Below are 20624 nucleotides of genomic sequence, written 5' to 3'. Positions count from 1 at the left end.
ATTCTCTTTTTATAATATTTAATGAGAGATTTTATACTGTTTATTTTTTATCAGTGAATCGATTTCTGGATCGATATTTGTCGTAGCAATGCGCAGAGTATTTTCGAAATTTACTTCAGAAATTAATTCAAAAAAAAATATATTTTTTTTTTGAAACAACCGCGGGCCGGAGTTGGCTAGCGGGCCCGAGGTTGCCCACCTGATATATATATACTTTCTTCTCATGTTTATTAAACTGTATAGCACAGTTCTCTTCACATTGTAAACAAAAATACGTCTACAGTATTCTCTCGGAAATGTGGGGGAGGGGGAAAAAGTAGTTCCTTGAATATTTCCCCAGTGTTCAAAGAGATTGAAGGTACGTCTGAAGGTAGGATTATGAGGAATAAATTCATATCTAAAGTATTTGCTTAATTTATTTATAATTCATGGTTTCTTTTTTATGTAATTTTTATTACTTAAAAAAAAAAAAAGTAATTTTCTAATTCATTTAAGGTAAGTTTTATGTTGTTATATATTAATTTCAATTTCAATATATCGTATCTTAAACTTTTAAAAGGCTTGTAGACTTGAAGTCATCTGTAATAACTAATAATTGTATCAGGGTGAAAGAAAAAAAGAAAAAAAAAACGCCCAACGTGTGGCTCGAACCCACGACCCCGAGATTAAGAGTCTCGTGCTCTACCGACTGAGCTAGCCGGGCTACTCAACATGCATTAAGCACTAACCCCCTAGTTTTATCTGATCGATTTAATTGACAATATTTCATATAATAGTAGGGTGTTTCTGGAAAACAATCAAAATAATGTTTCATCAATATCAGAAAAACTAAAATAAGATAAATATATTTGTAGAAGTCTTTTTGCATAAGATTTGCAGCATTCATATTGTTGAAACTACTAACTTAGTAGTTTCAACAATAGCTGGATATCATCATTCTTCCCTTTATTGGTGATTCCCTTCTACTTCTCTCTCTCTCTCTCTCTCTCAGGGTAACTCAGAAAATTTTTTTGGCTGGTGCAGCATAAGCCTCAGGCTTTCTTGCACCATATGGCTAAAAAAAAAAAAAAAAAAATTCATCCATTTATCCCTTCTAATAGTTGCTCAATTTTTTCCTTGAATATATTCAAACTGTCCACTTCCACAATAGCGGATGGAAGCTTGTTAGAGCAAACTACCTTGGCTGAAGGTAAAGTTCCACACATCAATTCCGCAACCATCTTTCCTCAACTTAAATTTATATCCCTTCATGTGCATAGTCTGAGCAAGAGGAACAATCCCATCATCATTGTTTGCTCAAGCCATTCAAAGCCTTAAACACCTCAATCAGCTCACCTCACAAGTGCCTAGTCTCCAGATGCTGCAATATGCGGAACTGAAGCCTTTCTTGGTAAGAGCACCCATTTGTCCTGGCAGCCTGTCTGCACTACTCAGAGAACTTCTTATCACATTGCACAATTATTCCAGGTCCTTTTCATTTTCCACTACCCTGAGTGTAGTATCACAGTTGGTACGTTCCTCTGAGATTATTGCTACCCACATACAGTACCTTGCATTTGTCAATGTTGAAATTTCATTGCCATTTCTTGGCCCATCTGATTAATTTTTCTTGACCTTGCAGCAGTATATCTTCATTGCTGTCATGAAATCGACCATAGAATGCATGCAATTTACGGATATTTCATACACTGTGCTGCCACTTTATTAGGTACACCCCTGCTGTGCACACAAATGATCTGTCCCACAACGTTCCAAGTCACATGACCACAGTTGTGGATATAAATGCAGCAGAATAACCTTTCTAGTATCAGTTAAGCGTACAAACCGTAGCAAGAATGGGGAAAAGGAGCGATCTAACGGACTTCGAACGTGGCATGGTAGTAGGTGCAAGACGTGCTGGAGAAAGCATCTCTGAAACGACAGTTCTCCTGAACTTTTCACGCACCACAGTTTCAAGGGTGTATAGAGAATGGTGCAACGAACAAAAAACATCCTCAACGGCATTCCTGTGGAAGAAAATCGCTTGTTGATAAGAGAGGTCAGAGGAGGATGGCTAGACGGGCAACAATGTCACACATAACGTCAGAATACAACCTTGGTGCGCAGAACAAAATATCGCAACGAACCACTAGTCGCACTTTGTCGCGAATGGGCTGCAACAGCCGACGGCCACATCGCGTACCTTTGTTATCAATGAAGAATAAGAGGGCACGCCTCCTGTGGACACAGCAACACCAGCAGTGGACAATCGAGAATTGGAAAACAGTTGCTTGGTCTGATGAGTCGAAGTTCCTGGTGCATCATGTTGATGGAAGGCTCAGAATTTGGCGAAAACAACATGAATCCATGGACCCGTCATGTCTGACGACTACTGTGCAAGGTGGTGGGGAAAGTGTTATGGTGTTGGGAATGTGTTCTTAGCACACGTTGGGTCTATTGATACCCATAGATTCACGTCTGAATGCCACCTCGTGCCTAAACATCGTTGCTGACCAAGTGCATCCGTTCATGTTGACAGTTTATCCTCAGTCAGATGGATACTTCCATCAGGATAATGCGCCGGTGCACAAAGCCCGAATCACCATGGAATGGTTCCAGGAACATGACAATGACTTTTCTTTGCTGCAATGGCCCGCTCAGTCCTCGGATCTCAATCCTATTGAACATCTTTTGGATGAGCTGGAAAGGGCTGTTCGCTGCAGGCCTACACCTCCGTCGATTCTAAAGGAACTGCGTGACACACTCATGTCTGCATGGTACTCCATTCCTGCACAAATTTTTCAGCATCTTGTTCAATACATGCCTAGACGAATTCAGGCTGTTTTGAAGGCTAAAGGAGGCTCAACACGCTACTAGGTAGGTGCACTTAATAAAGTCGCAGCACAGTGTATATGCGTAATTAGAATTTTAGGCGTAATTAGAATTTTGATATTGCGGGAAGAATCGAAATTTTTTCAACCCAGATATCAGTACTTGTTACGACAAATGCTAAGTATTAAAAAGTGAAATAATACTAATAATAATACATAATTAATACGTATTAATGCAATAGACTCCGTTATAATACTCCCAGTTCTCCTTTCTTCTGGTCCAATGATTAATGATATGAACTACCATACATTTTTTAACACATATGGCTCTTCCGTTTACAATGCTTCCCTGATTTCATCCCCCCCCCCCTGTTTTTAAACTTTTTACTTTCCAAGAAAGGATAAACCCTGATATAACCTTCCTTCCTCTTGTGTTCTGGTTTGGGAAACATTGATAGAGATTAAAGTCTAGGAATCGTTTATGGTGCAGTTTGTTTACCGTACAAATCGTTACCAGTGCAGGTGATGTTTGTTTATTTTATGTTTAATTGGAATCTCTTTGCAATTCAGTGTATCCCATTTATCTGTTCATTCGCACGTTATACTCATCTTCTTTTTTTTTTTAATGAAAATTGTTCATTCCCTTTCCCTACATTGATCACTATTTTGTGAGTTTGTGTAATATGTGTTGAAAATGGTATTAATAAATTTCATTAATGACAGCATTGGTAAACATTATTATTATTATGTTAATAATACAGTACTTTTATCACATGTTATAGTCAGGACACAGTGTTTAAAGACATGAAATAAGCAAATTTCATTTCAAAGGGTTTTTTTTTTCAGTAATGTCGTATTTTAAAATGAAAATATTAAACAGCAATATTTTATTTCTTCTTCTTTAGTGTGCCGTCTCTTTGCAAAGGTTGGCTGTCACCTTCGCATTAGACGAACTTGAGGTTGCTAACCAAGATTTCCTTCTTTTCTCACGACTTCTTTTTTCATTGATCTTGCCCTGGATTATCATTTGTAGTATCTTATATTTGTCATTCCTTATCAAATGTCCTAAATATTTTAGTTTCCTCTCCTTAATGGTGTTAGTTATTTCTGTCTTTTTCTTCATTCCTCTCACGATCTCATCATTTTTCATCTTATCAGTACATGACACTCTTAACATTCGTCTGTAATACCACATCTCAAAAGCATTTAATTTATTCTGGGTCTTCTTTGTCAGTGTCCAGGCCTCAGCTCTATAAAGGAGGACAGAAAAGACAAAACATCTCAATATTCTTGTTCTTAAAGGAAGCGTAAGATCGCTGTGGCATAGAAGAATCTTCATTTTAAGGAAGTCTGCACGTGCTTGTTCATTTTTGAGCGTACTTCAATAGAATGTTCCCAGTCCTCGCTCAGCATACATCCAAGATAGCGATAACTTTTAACCCTTTCATTTTTGATTATAATTTTTGTTTGCACTTCTTTCTTAAAAAAAAAAATAATTAATTAAATCACACGCGCAGTATTATGTATTAGTGTTTGTTATTCTATATGTGATTTCATAGCCTTGGAAATGATGTCAGGTGATGTTGTTTACAAAAAGCTCGTCTTGTATTTCAACCTTTAAAATAGCAGTATACTTCTTTTTTTATTATTGTAGAGGTGCTTATTTATAGTAATTCTAAACCACTTCAGTTTCTGGTTTCCTTATGTGACCAGTTTTCCCAGTCTATTGTGAAATTTTTTTTTTTTTTTTTTTTTTTTTTGCCATAAACTGCATTTTACGCAACGCGAGTGTGGCCATGCCCCTTTGCCGGATGATCACACTGTCGTTATATCCGAAACTATGACATAACGAGCCGTGGTAGATCGAGGTCGCACCGTATTTAAAGAGGACTTATTGTTTCATAAAATGTCTCTCAAACTTTCTAAACTACTTTTAACAAGAAAATTAAAATATCGTAGTAGCAACACTAATTTGACTAAAGGAAACACACTAGTGTTTCGTTTAGTAAGATACCGGATAATGCATAAATGTTGAAAGCGTTTCATTCTCATAAATTTTATTTTAAAAAGATAATGTTGTTACTAATGCAGTAGATGAAGATGAACAAACGTTTGCCATATTGAACTTCGAGTTCGTAAATCAAGAAATTGCTGTTTAGAAAGAAGCGTTCCTAGAATGTTTGTAGATGGCGCTCTTTTACCATTTCCGTTTCCCTTTAAAGCGGAAGTACTCGAGGTGGAAATTAGGTTTTTTAGGGTACATCAACAACCACAAGTGACAGCAGATTATGAATCAGAGTAGGCGGGGTTCGGAAGATGGCATACATCGTATTTCGTTAGCGTTTATTGGCAAGGATGTACAAAGAAGATAAATATGAATTACGGATGGCAAAATTTGCATTGTGTGAAGCACTGTTTTAGGCCATATGAAAAATGGTGAAACCACGTGCGTTTGTATATATATTTTCATTTGTAAGAGCTTTCAGTTGTGATGCAAAGCGAAGGAGAAGGAGGATATGGGGATGTTGTACTTTAATCATATTATTCCAGATAATTATTGTATCCACCATCGTACTCTTATACTTTAGTTACATGTCGTGTGCATTTACAGAGGCGGAAACAGCTATAACAACTATAGTAAGGAACTTTTTGTTTTTGAAGTATTTTCCAGCAGCTAATAGAATTTTAATTTAAAGAATTTTTCCATTATATCTAAAAATAAAGTAACTATTAAATACAAAATTAATTTAAATCAAAACATTGAATTAAAAGCTGTTTTGTGTATGCAAGTCACTAGTTTTAGTCTTAAAATTTAAAACACGATTTGCTGTGTGTCTCGTTTCATTGATTTTTTTCAGTTCACGTGTTTTGTACATACTAAATAAATATTTGAGTAATTAATTTCTGACTTATTTATTCCTCACTGACTGCAAATTATTTCCATGTATTCGCTCGTTGATCTTACAATTTTCACTTTTTTTTCAGTCATTAGCATTAGTAGAGGCATACGATGCAAGAAAGAAAGCTTATGCAGCATCAGCCAAAAAAAAAAAATTCCCATTTCACCCTTCCATTCCAAATGCCTGTCCAGCTCAGCCTTAAATTTATTTAGGCTATTAGCTTCCACAACAAAAGATGGAAGCCTGTTCCACCAATCAACTACCCGCTGGCTAAAGGCAAATTTACGCACCTCTAAGGCGCCTCCGTAGCCAGGTGGGAAGGAGCAGTAGTGCATAGCACACGCTTCTTGATTAGACCGGGGTTCGAGCTCATCACCACCAAATATGGAGGATGCGGAAAGGTCAGGGAATGACCACTGCATATCCCGGAGCAAATAGCCTTAGTTGCTGATGCTCCTAAAAACCAAATAACAACAACAGTGTACCTCTATTCTACAACTATCTTTCCTCAATTTGAAACTGTGCCCCCTCAGGTTCTTAGTTTGAGCAAGAGGAAGAATCCCATCAACATTCAGCTTGCTCAACCCATTCAAGGCCTTTACACCTCAATCAGATCACCTCGCTGGTGCCTACTCTCCAAGTGCTGCAATTTGCAGAACTTAAGCTTGTCTTGGTAAGAGCACCCCTTTGTTCCCCTCACCAATCTTGTTGCCCTTTTTTGTACTCAATATAGCAACTCCACATCCTCCTAAAATGAGGCCTCCAGACCTGTACACAGTACTCTAGGTGTGGCCTGATCATTGCCTTGTATAATGGGATAATCACCTCCCTGTCCCTGCTAGCAAAATTCCTATATATCGTTGACAAGACTCCATAACCTGGCCTGGCAATTCTGCACTGCTCAGCGAACTTCATATTTGACTGTACAGTTACCCCCAGGTCTTTTTCACTTTCCACTTCCCTGAGTATAGTACCACACAGTTGGTACGTTTCTCTTTGGTTATTGCTACCCATATGCAGTACTTTGCATTTGTCAATGTTAAACTTCAGTTGCCACTTCTCAGCCCATTTTCCCAACTTATCTAGATCCAGTTGGAGTAGTATACTCTCTTTACTGTTGTTAATAGCTCTGCCAACCTTTGTATCATCTGCAAACTTTGACATTAAATCTGATATACTGTCATCAATATTATTGAGAAATATACAAAACAACAATGGGCCCAACACCGAACCCTGGGGAACTCCACTAATAAAATTTGTCCGCTAACAGCATTGTCCATTGATTACCATTCTCTGTCATCTCCCACTCAACCATCTCTTTATCCATTGTAGCAACTTACCCTTAATGCCATACCTCTCCAATTTGTAGAGCAGTCTTCCATGCAACAGTATCAAAAGCTTTCCTGAAATCAAAGTATATGATATCGAAATTATTTTTGGCATTCAGTTCCTCTGTGATTACATCATAGTGCTGTGTCTTAACTATTACTACAGTCTTGTCTAGTTGATCCTGCAATGCTTCTTTAACTAGTGATTCCATTATTTTCCCTGGTTGAAGAAGCATTGCAGGATATATATATATATATTTTTTTTTTTGTTGTTAGTTGTTGGTGCATTGGCTTCTGTGGCCATATTGCACCTCCCAAAGTTTTTGCATTTTCTACTCTGATCCAAGTCCGAGGCTAGATTCGAACCCACGACCTTTGGGTTGACAGGCAGGCACTTTACCCACTCGGCTAGCCCGGACAGCTGCAGGATCATCTAGACAAGACTGCAGTAATAGTTATGACACAGCATGGGTTTGTTAAATGGAGGTCTTGTCTGACCAATTTGATTGATTGCGAATAGGGGAAACCCTGGAGCCCGCCAAAAAATAATAAAATACTTTGACTTGACCAATTTGATTGGATACTATGATGTGGTCACATTTATAAAGTAATAGAATACATTTTTAAATATATAGTAAAAGATGCGTTATCATGTACTTACGGGGTTGAGGTTAATCCTACTTAAAAATATTTAAGGGATAACATTCTTCCAGCTGGTAGGCTGCCCCAGAATGACATTAGTTACAGCGAATAAACGGATTTTTCATTTATAACCTAAAAACTGCATATCAGAAATTAAGAGTACTGGTGAGTATTCCTATATTTTCATCCAGAAATACCCACCAAGTATTTGTTCTGCAAACTTAATTATTGGAAGTTGGAAAGCTATTTTAGTAGATTATTTATAATATTAAAAAAAAAAAAAAAAAAAAGGGTTTTATCAAGTTGCCCTAGGGCACCCAATTTATGATACATTAAACTAAAATCTTACTCTCTCTCTCTCTCTCTCTCTTTTTCTCACACACTCACTCACTCTATCTGTTATCTCAGAATTTTATATAATTTCTTGGTTGTTAGTTCACATACTTTATGTGTAGAGGGTGATGGCAAAAAGTCACCAACTATGTCACAAACTACAGAAGTCCTTTGCAAAATCTTGAAAATATTTGCTTGCAAGCCTGTTGCCTTTTAGTCAAACTTATTTTGGAAATTATACACACGGAAAACATCATCTGGAAACCCGATGGGAAACAAAGTAAAAAAAGGCCGAGAAGAAGACAGAAAGATGATCTATCCTGACCCAACAAGTAGTGTGCTTAATGGGAAAAAAAGAGGAAGAAAATATCTTGTGATTTAAAGCATATCTGTTGCTCTATGAACATGATTAAAGTATTTAAACAAATAGTTGCTAGCAATTGGCCAAGTTACTTTTTGCTCTTTTGTTGGCCGTTCCTTCTTCAGAATTACATCTGTTGTCTTTTTTCTTTTTTTTTTTCCTTTTGGGGTTCACAACACTTTCAGTTAACTGAACATCAGTAAGTTAATGAGTAATGCAACATTGACATCTACATTAATCCACTCTTCAGTATCATTTTCAGTAAAAGATTTTAGGTGATTTCTAATTGAAACATTTCCAAGGAGTTCAACAGTTTGTTTAATTGGTTTTTCTTGCAAATGATATTTATGAATGAATGTGAATGGAGTGTCCTGTAAATATGACTCTGGCTACAATTTTTGCAAATTAATGTTACACTTTAATATGAAATGTGATAATATGTAGATTTGTTCATGTTACATATGAATATGAAAAAGTATTAGTATTAGTATTAGTAATGGCCGCATGGTGCAAGAAAGCCTATGGCTTATGCTGCACCAGCCGAAAAAAAAAAAAAAAAAAATCCGAACAAAACAATGATAAAAAAAATGAAAAATAAAATAAATAAATAATAATAATTAATAAAAAAAAAAAGGAAATTAAACCTATCATCCTATGCGCTTCCCTTACCCGAAAGTACTATCCAGATGACCTTTGAATTTCCCCAAACTGTCGGCCTCTACCACCCATGAAGGCAACTTATTCCAGTAATTTATAACTCGCTGGCTAAAATAAAACTTCTTGCAGTCCAATCTAAACATTTCCCCCCCGTAACTTGAATTTATGTCCCCTAGTTCTAGCATAATTTATAATCTTGAAAATTTCGACCTCATTCATTTTACTGATGCCTCTCAGAGCCTTAAACACCTCAATCAAATCTCCTCTAAGGTGTCTAGTTTCCAAACTCAGCAACCCACATATTCCAAGTCTTTCTTCATAAGGACGCCCTTTTGCCGATCTCACCAGGCGAGTTACCCGTCTTTGCACCCTTTCAAGAAGCTCGATATCTTTCTTTAGGTCCAGTCTCCATACTTGAACACAGTATTCCAAGTGTGGTCTAACATAAGCCTTATATAATGGGATTATCACCTTATATAATGGGATTATTTAATTGTATACTTAGCCAGAAATCTTTGATGGTGTTATGATAATCTACACATTTCCTCATGAATGCCTTTCTTACTATGCTCTGATATATTTGTAAAATCAATTTAACATTAGTAGTCAAAAAGGTTGAAAATATTTCCTAAACACAAGCTCATTTCCTTGAGGGTGAGTTTTAAAAATATCAATAATAATAATAACCTTTGTGTCCTGAAGTTCCCCTTTCTCTGCAGTACATCTTTCGCTGTAGGAATGAAAATATGATGAAAGCAATAGGAAAAGGATTCCTTTCTCCATTCATACATTTGATTGTGATGTGTAATGAACAGACAAGTGAATAACACCATTTAGTGTTCTTGGTATCTTAAATCTTCCAACCACTAGAAGTTTAATTCCGTGTGATTCAGAAGATATATTTACACAAGTGAGAAGTGATGCTCACTCCTTATCTTGTTTGAACCCTCTCCCACTTGCTTTATTCATGCCAGCCAGTGATGTTGGCAAACATTGCCAGAGCAGTCAGCATTGTGCATTTCATCATGATTTTCTACTCTCCCCTAAAATAGTCATCTTTTTATTCCAAACAAGTTAGCCAACTGAAAATATACAGGTTTCATCAGAAAAATTTTCATTTTCTGGTCACAAAACTAAAGCTCTTTTTGATCTGTTTAGTGAATACTTTATACAGTTTCTCCATATTTGTCTAGTAAACCATATGACTTTTATCAACCGATTTAATTGTCTGAAGGTGAGACCAACTTCAATAATTCATCCTTCTGAGCCTTGATATTATAAAGCATGGAAAGAACTAATGTTACAATTTTTTCATTCTTTACATTTTACTTTTATCATCTGCTATTCATTTTATATAATTTCACTTTGAGTCAGTGTTAAAATAGTAAAAAAAAAAGACTAAAATAATAAAAGAAAAGGAAATAGACAACCTATGCATTTCTCTCCTCTCATAGGTAAGTATCCAGCTGTCCTTTGAATTTCCCAAAACTATCAGCCTCAACCACCCACATAGGTAACTTATTCCAGTAATTTATACTCGCTGGCTAAAATAAAACTTCCTACAATCCAATCTAAACATCTCCCCCCATTAACTTGAATTATGGATCGTAGTTCTAGAAACATTTATAACCGTGAAAATTTCATCCTCATTCATTTAACTTTTGTCCCTCAGAGTCTTAAACATCTCAATCAAGTCTCCTCTAAGGTGTCTAGTTTCCAAGCTGTGCAACCCACATATTCGAAGTCTCTCCTCATATGGGTGCCCTTTTGCCGATCTCACCAGGCGAGTTATTCATCTTTGGACCCTTTCAAGAAGCTTGATATCTTTTTTAGGTGTGGTCTCCATACTTGAACACAGTATTCCAAGTGTGGTCTAACAATAGCCTTATAATGAATTTTGACAGATTTTTCTATCAAATGTTCGATAAATCATTGATAGGACACCATGGGCCTTCCTTGCAAAATGCTTTGCAGAAATCTAAATAAACAATGTCAATTATTCTCCAAATCCAGCTCATGAGTGACCCTGTCAAAGTAGCTAACCATATTTGTTAAACATTATTTTGTATGCTGTGTATCCTTTAGAATTCTATTTCTAAGTGACCCTGAATTCCACCCTTGATCATTGCCCCCATGATTTTTCCCTACTATTGAAGTTACTGACTGGTTGGTAACTTCCCACCACACTCTTAGAACCGCCTTTATGTATTGGTTGATACTTTGGCATTTTTCCAATCCAACGGAACCTCTCCTGAGTACAGTGATTGCTTTCATAATTAGCCTTACTGGTTCAATGCACTCACCTGCTGCTTCCCTTAAACTTTTAGGGTATATGCAATCACACCTGTAGGCTTGAAAGTTTTTTCATTAAATGATCATGTGAAATTTCAATATTGTTAATTACATATTCAACTTCACTCCCATAATTTCTCATTGACATAAAGGGTTTTTCTTCTGTAAATATCGATGCAAAGTAACTGTTGAGTTCATCTGCAACATCAGCTGGGGTATCTAATACTATTCCAAGTCCAATACAAAAGGGGCCAAACTGATTTGTTCTTCGCATTTATATATGTGAAGAATTCCTTATCTATACGAAACTATAAATGAGAATAACAAAGAACAGTAAGAATGCAACTATTGCCATCTGTTGGCCCCTGGCAGTAGGCATATGGAGTGATATTGATATAGAAAGATGTAAAATATTTTACTGGATAGATAGCCAAATGCCAGAAAAAAAAAAAAAAAAATCAAATTAAAATTTTAATTTGATTGAAATTTTTAAAATCAAATTAAAAGTTTTAAAACTTGATTAAAATTTAATCAATTTTTAAAAATAAAAAAAATTGCATTTAAGTAAAAATCAAAACAAAAAAATCAATTTAAGTAAAAATACATTTTTAATTTTCTGGTTGGGAGAAGTGTATTTGTGAAATTGATAGTTTCTAAATAACTAGATAACATGCCTTTTAGGGTAATACACAAGGTGTGGCTATTAAATACAAGACTATTGCAATAAAATAAATATAATGAAATATTTTGTACCTTACAAGTTACCTACTTCAAAATAATTGCCTCCTTGGGCTTGCACATACTGCTCCATGTGTTTCTTCCAGGCATAGAAATATTTCTGGAAGTCATCTCATGTAAACCATTAAATTTAACACTTCGGTTTTTTTTTTTTTTTTTCTGAATCTTCTCAGTAGATTGAAAATGGGTTCCTTTAAGTACACTTCACTTTAGGGAAGAGAAAAAGTCACAAGGGGCTACGTCTGGCAAGTAGGGTGCGTATTCACACACAGGGATTTATGCTGGTAAACAGGGAGTGCATTGTGTGCTGCCAGAGCATTTTCTTGATGGAGCATCTAACCATTCTTCCACTATTTAGGTCTATTCCTTTGAATTTTTTCATGCAGCCTTGTCAGTACATCACTATAGTATCTGTGATTGACAGTCCAATTTGGTATGATTCAGCTGTAATTATTCCTTCAGTATCGAAGAAAACAAGAAGCATTGAAGCATGATTTTAATTTTTGATTTTGACATTTTTGCTTTTTGTGGTCTGGAGGATTGTTTTGTCTTCCATTGCATTGACTGCCTTTTAGTTTCTGGATCATACTGGAATGGCCAGCTTTCATCACAAGTAATTACAGTACCCCAAAAGTCTGGATTTTTTTCAGTTTTTTTCAAAACATCTTCACAAACTTGCAATCTTCTCATTCTTTGATTTTAATTCAAAATTTTCAATTAAAATTTGTCTAACTATTTCTTTGGCCATATTGAGTCCTGATTCAAACATTCTAATGCTTAAACGACAATCACTTCTAATCAGTATTCTTACCAGGTCCACATTTTCATCAGTGTTCATGGATACTGGATGGCCTAGTTGTTCATCACCTTCCACATTCTCTGTTCTTTTAAAAAATGTTTTATATCATTCAAACATGCAAGCTCATGACATTGTATCTTCCCTATAAATTTAATATAACTTTCAGTTGGTGTTTTCTCTATTTCTGTTTAAAAGTTTTGAGGTTGATTCATTGTTCGATTCTTTTGTCTGCCATTTTTCTGGCAGATAGCAAAAACAAAAGGTAATGAAAACCTGTCTCACTGCAAAGTGAATAGAGCATGGTGGAGACTTGGCAGACAACAGTTAAAAGGAATATTAGAAGATACAATTATACAAGATACATTGGCCCACACATATCAGTAGCTAAATTAGAGGTTGAATATATATATGCTGTGCTATAAATATAAATAATAATAAAATAAAATTGCACTATTATTTGCAAGCCTTAATTTGATTTGTTCTATTTTATATTTATTGAATTAATTATTAAATATTTTTATTAATTAATTAAAATTATATTTTTATTAATTATTAACAATTAAATATTTAAACCTAAAATTTATTCTTAATGCAGACAGAATTTGAGGAGTTATATCACTGATTTCACACATGGCATGTACATAATGAAAAGTTTTAAAACAGTAGGCATACTCATTAATTATTTTTGCACTTTTCAGCAAAATGATAATTTGCTTATTAATTAAATGTGTATTTATTTACAGTGTAAGAACTATAAAGACAAAAGGGCCCTTGGCAATTTTTGTTCTGCGCTATGTGAAACCAGAACTCTTAGGACTGTTGAATGTCTTCCCCATCATTTAGGAAAAGATGTTGTCTTTGTAGCAGTATGGAACACAAAGAAAGTGGTAGTAAAAGCTTCGAAATTGAATCCAGAATTATATGACCAGGTCTATTGGACAGATAAAGATGGTGATATTATCTATCCCAGTATACACTCATTTTTAGATATGGTCCAAAATAGTGTTCAAATGAATTTAAATTTAATTTTGGAGGTTGAAGGTATGGAAATGATTAAAAGATTATGGATGGCAAATATGAGCTCACTGTATAACTTACCAAAAGAGATTCAGTATGTAGCTATGGATAATATTTGGCATTTAATTCAACAAACTGAATATATATTTCTTAAGTATTTTGAACATAAACCATTTTTTCCACACATCTTGGGTATTTGTGGTCACTTTTATGTGATGGAGTACATTGAGCCACTTGAAAATATTTTTCTTTTTTTCTATCCCTCATGGAAGACAGATTTTTCAGTGCGAGCAAGAATTGCTTTATTAATTTTGAAATATCTTGATGACTTAAGGGATTTTCCAAAGCCCTTGCATATCTGTGATGTGAAAATTGGCCATTTTGGATTAAATGAATATCAAGAAATGAAATTGTTGGATACAGACATGATATTTTTTAAACCAACTTTGATTGAAAATATAGTTGCAGTTGAGCATTGCTCACGAGATCAAGATTGTTCTTTTGTGGATTGCAAAGGAATCTGTAACGTTACCTCTCAAAAGTGTGAACCAGTAATACAAAACAACAATTTACAGGTAATAATAATATGCACTTCTTTTATTTTATTATAATAAAAATAAATAAATCTGCAGCCATTGTCAATCCACTGCAGATTGGAGGCCTCCTCAACAAGTCATGTTGAGGGAATGGACCATAATCTGTCATTCTGGTGCAGTGTGGGTTGGCAGATTGACTGTATTTAGCAGTCAGGGGCTTTGAACCTCAGTCTATTAAAAGGGTGTGTGCTGTTGCACTCCTGCTCCTTACTACTCAGTTACAGAAGCTTTATTTTATTTTATTAATAAATAAATACAAAATCTGTTTAAAATTTTAAATATTACTGTCTTAAATAAGTTAGCTTGATTTGTAGTATCTTAAATAACCAACAGCCTGTTTTTTTTTTTTCAGTCCTAAATTCTGCATTTTGATTATATTATCTTAACAAGAGTTAATTTAAAAATTCCATACTGGAATAATTTTCTAATGGGAATTTTTTCAATGAACATTCATTTTGTTAATGTTTTATCTCTTTTTTTCTACAGAGATAAAAATGTTATCTCTTTTTTTCTACAGAGCAGGTAAGTTCAAAGTGAATTATAGGAATTTGTTATGAAATGAAGAAAGATGTACAACAGAGTTGGCCAGAATTATTTTTTGGGGAGAATGGGTCAGCTTCCCTAGACTCCACATAGGGAAAGGCAAGCTGCCCTTGTGAGACTGTTTGCCCCAAGGCCTGACTGACTTGATGCTCCTGAAGTCATGATAAACAAACAACAGAGGTTCACTCTGCCCTAGCAGAGACATGTAGAGAGCATTGCCACCAGCCTCTTTTCTTACTTTCTTTATGGCTTTTAGAAAGTTCAAGATGACTAATTTAGACAACTAGTGGGAGCTTCCAGTGAGGAAACTGAAAACAAAGTGTGGGAGTTGCTGAATATGGATTGCTGACTTAAGGAAAAACTTAGATTTTTCCTTAACTACATGGAATTTTTGGGAAATTCTCTTCTTCAGCATGCATCTGAAGTAGTGAGAGAGGGAAAAAGGCTTTGTGTAGATATGAGTTTTCTCAGCTGGAACTACATTCAAATTTTATCTTGACTTACCATTACTAGCAATAGAGAACATTTTTGTAGGATATGGATTGTTCAGTGTACATTGATGATATTGCTAGTGAAGCAGCAATCAACCATGCAGTCTTTAAATGTTGAAGATGGTCGTGTAATAACTTGTATCATCATAGCCTGTTGTTGCAAAAATGGATGCATTCCACGGTACAGTAAAATCTTGTTGAAACAAATACTGTTTTGATGAGAATTTCACTATAATGAGAAAGTTTAGATCTCAGCTGATTTCCTTTAATAATATTAGTGCTTTCTAGATCTTGTTTGAACAAAACAGTTTTGATGAAAAATTCAGTACAGCAAATTATTTTCGAAGTCCACTAAGCCTAAAATATACTACTTTACAATAAAAGAAAAACCTCATTGGAAAATTATGAATGGTAGTGTTGCAGCCCATTTGTAAATATGGCTGTGGAAGCATTCATTTGAAAATAAAAATAATCATTATATTTAAATAGTTTTTAAAACGTGGCAAAAGGAGTCATTGTCATGCCTCTTATGAAGGCTTTTTTAAATTTCCCTGTGTAGCGACATTATTTTCGATTGCACTAAAGTTGCATTTTTATATTAATGCAGACAAAAAATATTTAAAAAAATTGACATAATACACAAGAAGTGATAAGTTTTATTTGCTGTAGCATATTTATGAATGTGTGGTATTTCTTATTAAAAAAAATGCTTTGAAAATGGCATTTTCTGGACAAAATATTTTTACTTTTGTATTTTGTCATTGTATTTATTTATTATTGATTTTAAACTTCATATTTAAGTAAAATAAAGTAGAGATTAAATTTTCTTGTATATATTGCTTGCTTACTGATAGCAAACTTTATCTAATTCCTACAAGGCATATAGAAAGGCAAATTTGAAATAGATGGCCATTTGTGCATAGAGCAGTGAGACTACAGTACTATGATTTATGTTGGTTAAATATCAACAAGAGCCATTATAAGATAAATGTTATGTACTGAAACAGTTGCATCCCATAAGGCAGCATTATATTTCTGATGTGCCATAAGATTTTTTTTAGGGTGGACCATATATATATATATATATATCTTTACTGAAATTATTTTTAAATGTTGAAGACAATTTCATGCTCATATTATATCTATATGATGTTATTTATGAGTTGAATTAATTGTTCAAACCGTTTTTGGTAATTTACTTCTCATTGTCATAAACTGACATATGGCTTACCCTATAGTATAACTGTGTGTGTGTGTAATTATTATATAATTATGCAGTAATCTTTAATTGTTCTTTTGTTGTTATACAAGTAACTTAGCTTTTCTAGAAGCAGGACTGTTTGTGCTGTTTTTTTGGAAACTCACTGTTGGTCTGAGAGACTGCCAGAGCATTTTTGACTGTTGTTTGTCTGACAACAGTAAAAAATAGCAGACTCTAGAATAGTGGGGCCCAAAATGTTTTCACTTGAGTAACATTTGGAGTTAAAGGATGCTTTATTTGCAGCACACCTAAACAATGATTGCTATTAAAGCAGTGGAGTTTCCCTAAGTTTGCATCATATAGTTTGGAAACCATTGCTTTAGAGCAGGCATGTCAAACTGGTGGTCTAGGAGCCACATGCAACCCAAAGTGCATCTCCTCCCAAGTACTGTCAACTTTCACAGCATATTTTACTGCATATAAGTAAACCAAGTGGTAAATGGTGACACCAAAAGGAGATAATACAAATTTAAAATTCATAAGTTATACAAACCTTCAGATGAGATTGTATATTTTTTGTGCAAGAAGAAAGTATTTTATATATTTTTTCCAAATAATGCTACTGTGCTGTTTATACACTAGTGTGGGCCACTCGAGAACCATTTTCGTGGCCCTCTGGCTCTGCAAGAACTCTGTGTGGCCCTCTGAGCACTTTTGAGTTTGACTTTCCTACTCTAGGTTTGCATTGTTGAGTGCAAAATAAGTACACAGGGTCCATGATGGGCAATTGAAGGATATTTTATTATAAATAAATAAAGAAAATGAAGTTTAGCTATAAACTTAGGCATTAGATTAGAAATAATCTAAATGCCCAAGTTTGCTAAATAATCTAAATATCTAAGCTTGTTTCTTAATTTAGGAACAAGCTTAGATGCATTATAACCAATGTGAAAATGCTTCATGATAGGGGCTATCATATGTTTTGAATTCAAGCCTGAAAACTTTCAGGCCTGAACTATGTTTTCATTACAAACTTGGGACTGAATGAGGTGCACCCCATTCAGAGCCAGCCCTGACTGTTAGAATTGTAAAATAAATATCTGCATAAATGCATTATACAAGGGTTGGTCCATAAGTAATGGCTCTTTGGCCATACAAAGTTGAAATCTGTATAATTCAGTGTTTCTCAACCCGTGGCATGGCACAGCACATTAGTGTGCTGGGAGTATGCTGCAGAAAATGTAAATAAAAAACAATTAATAAATCCAAGTTTTATAATAAAAATTAATTCAAGTAAAAAAATTCGGTAGAAGAGGAGCTGAGAGTAAGCCTATCCACAATAAATCATCGTATTAAAAAACTGTGCCTCCCATCAAATCCAACAGTCTCACTGATTAAAATGTTATAATTGTATACTTTTTATTATATTTATATAATTATGTTATACATATTTTCTATTAAATTTCATGCATGTTCAAAAAAGAACATTTAAAGCATTTAAAACAAATAATAAATGTATTATTAAATATACCCAACAGAAATAACTTCCACTTTGTGAATATATATATATATATATATATATATGAGTATAATAGTGATTGTAGTGTGCCGCAAAATTTTAGCGACTTTAAAAGTGTGCCGCAACAACAAAAAGGTTGAGAAACACTGATTTAATTTATTAAACAAACACTGGGAAGCACATAGATAACAGATGCTTCCATTCCATGGACTAGCATTTAGAATAAGGTCATAACGGAAGGTTCAGGTCTCATCACCTGTTATCAGTTTTTTAAAAAAACTGCTTTGAAAGTTATTGCACTTCAGCAACAGGTCTTGGCAGATCTCCTGCCTGGAGAATTTCATTTCTCTTGTTAACAAGTTGGGTACTCATTTTTGGCATATTTTCCTATAATGTAACATGTCTAAAATGGTTAATACACCTCTCTTAGAACACCACAGTGCTGTCATCATTGCATATGTGGTTATTCCCTTATCTTTTTTTTTTAATAATTTCATCCAAAATCATGATGTTTTCTTCAATGCACACAGGCTTTGGTCTTTCATTTCTTGTCTAGCCACAAAAGTCAGACTCCTTTAAAACATGCAAACCCTCTACAAAGATTACTTATATGAATGGCCTTGTTGGCAAACTTTCATCATTTCACAAATCTGGACAGCTGAATTTTATCCTGTCTTGAAAACAAATTCTCTTACCAGCCTTTGGTGGAAACAGACATAAATTTAAACTTTGTATCTGTTGTCTTTATACTTTTATAGTCAGAGGCATTACCTTCTGCAAAAGTGTGCAATATCATGACCATCAACATTTTATGAATGTTAGTTATGAGTTCACTTAAATTTTATGTTACTGTTCTCCTTTTAAGTATTGCCATTTACCATTATTTTCATATAGGTTTAGCATAGTTAATCTGTGTTAAACTAAGTGTCACCTATGTATATATTAAGTGCAATAGCATCATTAATACACAGCCATTTCTGAATAAACAGAATATTTATAAGGTAGCATCGTTTTAAGTTATATCTCATATTGTGAATGCATTTAGGGCTAAAGAGCCATAAGATGCATTTAGGGCTTTAGCCCTAAATGCATCTTAGTCTAAGTGTCACCATTAAACAAAGTTGATGACACTTGTTGCAAAACACTGTGTGGGAAGAGCCACGCACACCCTATGGGCTATCAATTTGATGTGCATGCTTTAGGGGTTGGAAGTTGTCTGTGACCAAGAAAAAGTTTTTTTGAAGTTGAGTTCAACCCTGGGAAGATCATTAACAAGTGTTTAATTTATTGAAATTGCATTGAAAAAAAAAATAATAAATAAATAAATTGTATGCATGTCTTGGTGACCTCTTGATGCTGACAGACTCATTTTTAAGTAGTGCTTGAGATGGGAGGGCCACTACTTTCAGCACAATATTTAAATTATAATAGAAAAATTAAGAGAATATAAATGCACACCAGCAGACTGTGAAAATGGTTATATGAGAAAGAAACGTCCACTTTTATTCCTGGATTATGAGCTATTACAAAGTAGTGCATGACAGTTGGGCTCAACAAAAAAAGGGATACAGTATATGAAGGCACACTCAAAAATTTGAGTTTGTAACAATCTGAAGCATTTAATCTTCTTAAATTAAGAGAATTTTATTTTAAGTACAGTTGTTTTTTAGTTTATATAGTAATGGTTTTCCCTTTCTTTATTTTAATAGAGAGTGTGCAATAACGTTTTCCTTGGCCACTTGGGACACAAGTATTTTGGTCTCCTCAGCCATCCTCCTGTAGCATTGGCAACTAAACTTAGGACAGTACTTCAACAATGTGCAAATATGACTAGTCAAATTATTTCTGAAAGTGAGCTTACAAAGGAGCTAGTTGATCTTTTGAAATCTGAAGTAACAGCTAGTCTTGAGAATGAAGAGGGTTATCGAGAACATCTTTCGTAATAAGAAATGGTTAAGGTGGATACTGTTAAATATCTCAGTAAGGCTATTGTGGGTAAATCTGTAACTTTTGTAAATGAATTACAAAATTGATTTTTCTCCTTTCTCTGAATATGTTAAGTATTATTGATACTAAAAACCTGCTTTTATTACACTCTAGCAATAAGAGAAAATCTTTAGTAAATAAGCACAAATATACAGAAGAAAAAAAAAAAAATTTTTTTTAAAGAAATATTTGATTTCTTGTATGTGAAATCGGCACTTGGATTTTTTTAACATTAAATCCTTCAACAATTCTAACTGCTTTTCTCAAGTACCTGAATAGACTAATATGTCATCCAAAAACAGCACACCTTTCTTGAAAAGAATTAAAAGTATAACTTCTGTTAAATATTGGAAGAAAGCTGCAGAATTTTTGTCACCCTGAGGCATTATTGTTATAGAATATTTCCTGAAT

The 20624-nt window shown here is 34.3% G+C and overlaps 1 protein-coding gene and 1 non-coding gene across 2 annotated transcripts; one reads left to right on the top strand and one right to left on the bottom strand.

The window, feature by feature from the left end:
* Positions 1 to 630: 630 nt before the first annotated feature.
* Positions 631 to 703, bottom strand: TRNAK-CUU (transfer RNA lysine (anticodon CUU)). The gene has a single exon. It is a non-coding gene; the product is annotated as a tRNA-Lys (tRNA).
* Positions 704 to 5053: 4350 nt separating this feature from the next.
* On the top strand, positions 5054 to 20234 carry aln (divergent protein kinase domain 1C). The gene is made up of 3 exons (XM_090378266.1): positions 5054 to 5447; positions 13604 to 14452; positions 19937 to 20234. The coding sequence occupies exons 1-3, from the start codon at positions 5244 to 5246 to the stop codon at positions 20168 to 20170; spliced, it is 1287 nt and encodes a 428-aa protein (XP_090234392.1). The 5' UTR covers positions 5054 to 5243; the 3' UTR covers positions 20171 to 20234.
* The last annotated feature ends 390 nt before the right edge of the window (positions 20235 to 20624 follow it).

Source organism: Mastigoproctus giganteus, chromosome 7 (genome assembly GCF_048544385.1).
Source record: "Mastigoproctus giganteus isolate SK-2022 chromosome 7, ASM4854438v1, whole genome shotgun sequence".
Classification (NCBI taxonomy): Eukaryota; Metazoa; Arthropoda; class Arachnida; order Uropygi; family Thelyphonidae; genus Mastigoproctus; species Mastigoproctus giganteus.
Note: the sequence above shows the minus strand (reverse complement) of the source record. Positions and strands in the feature narration are given on the sequence as shown.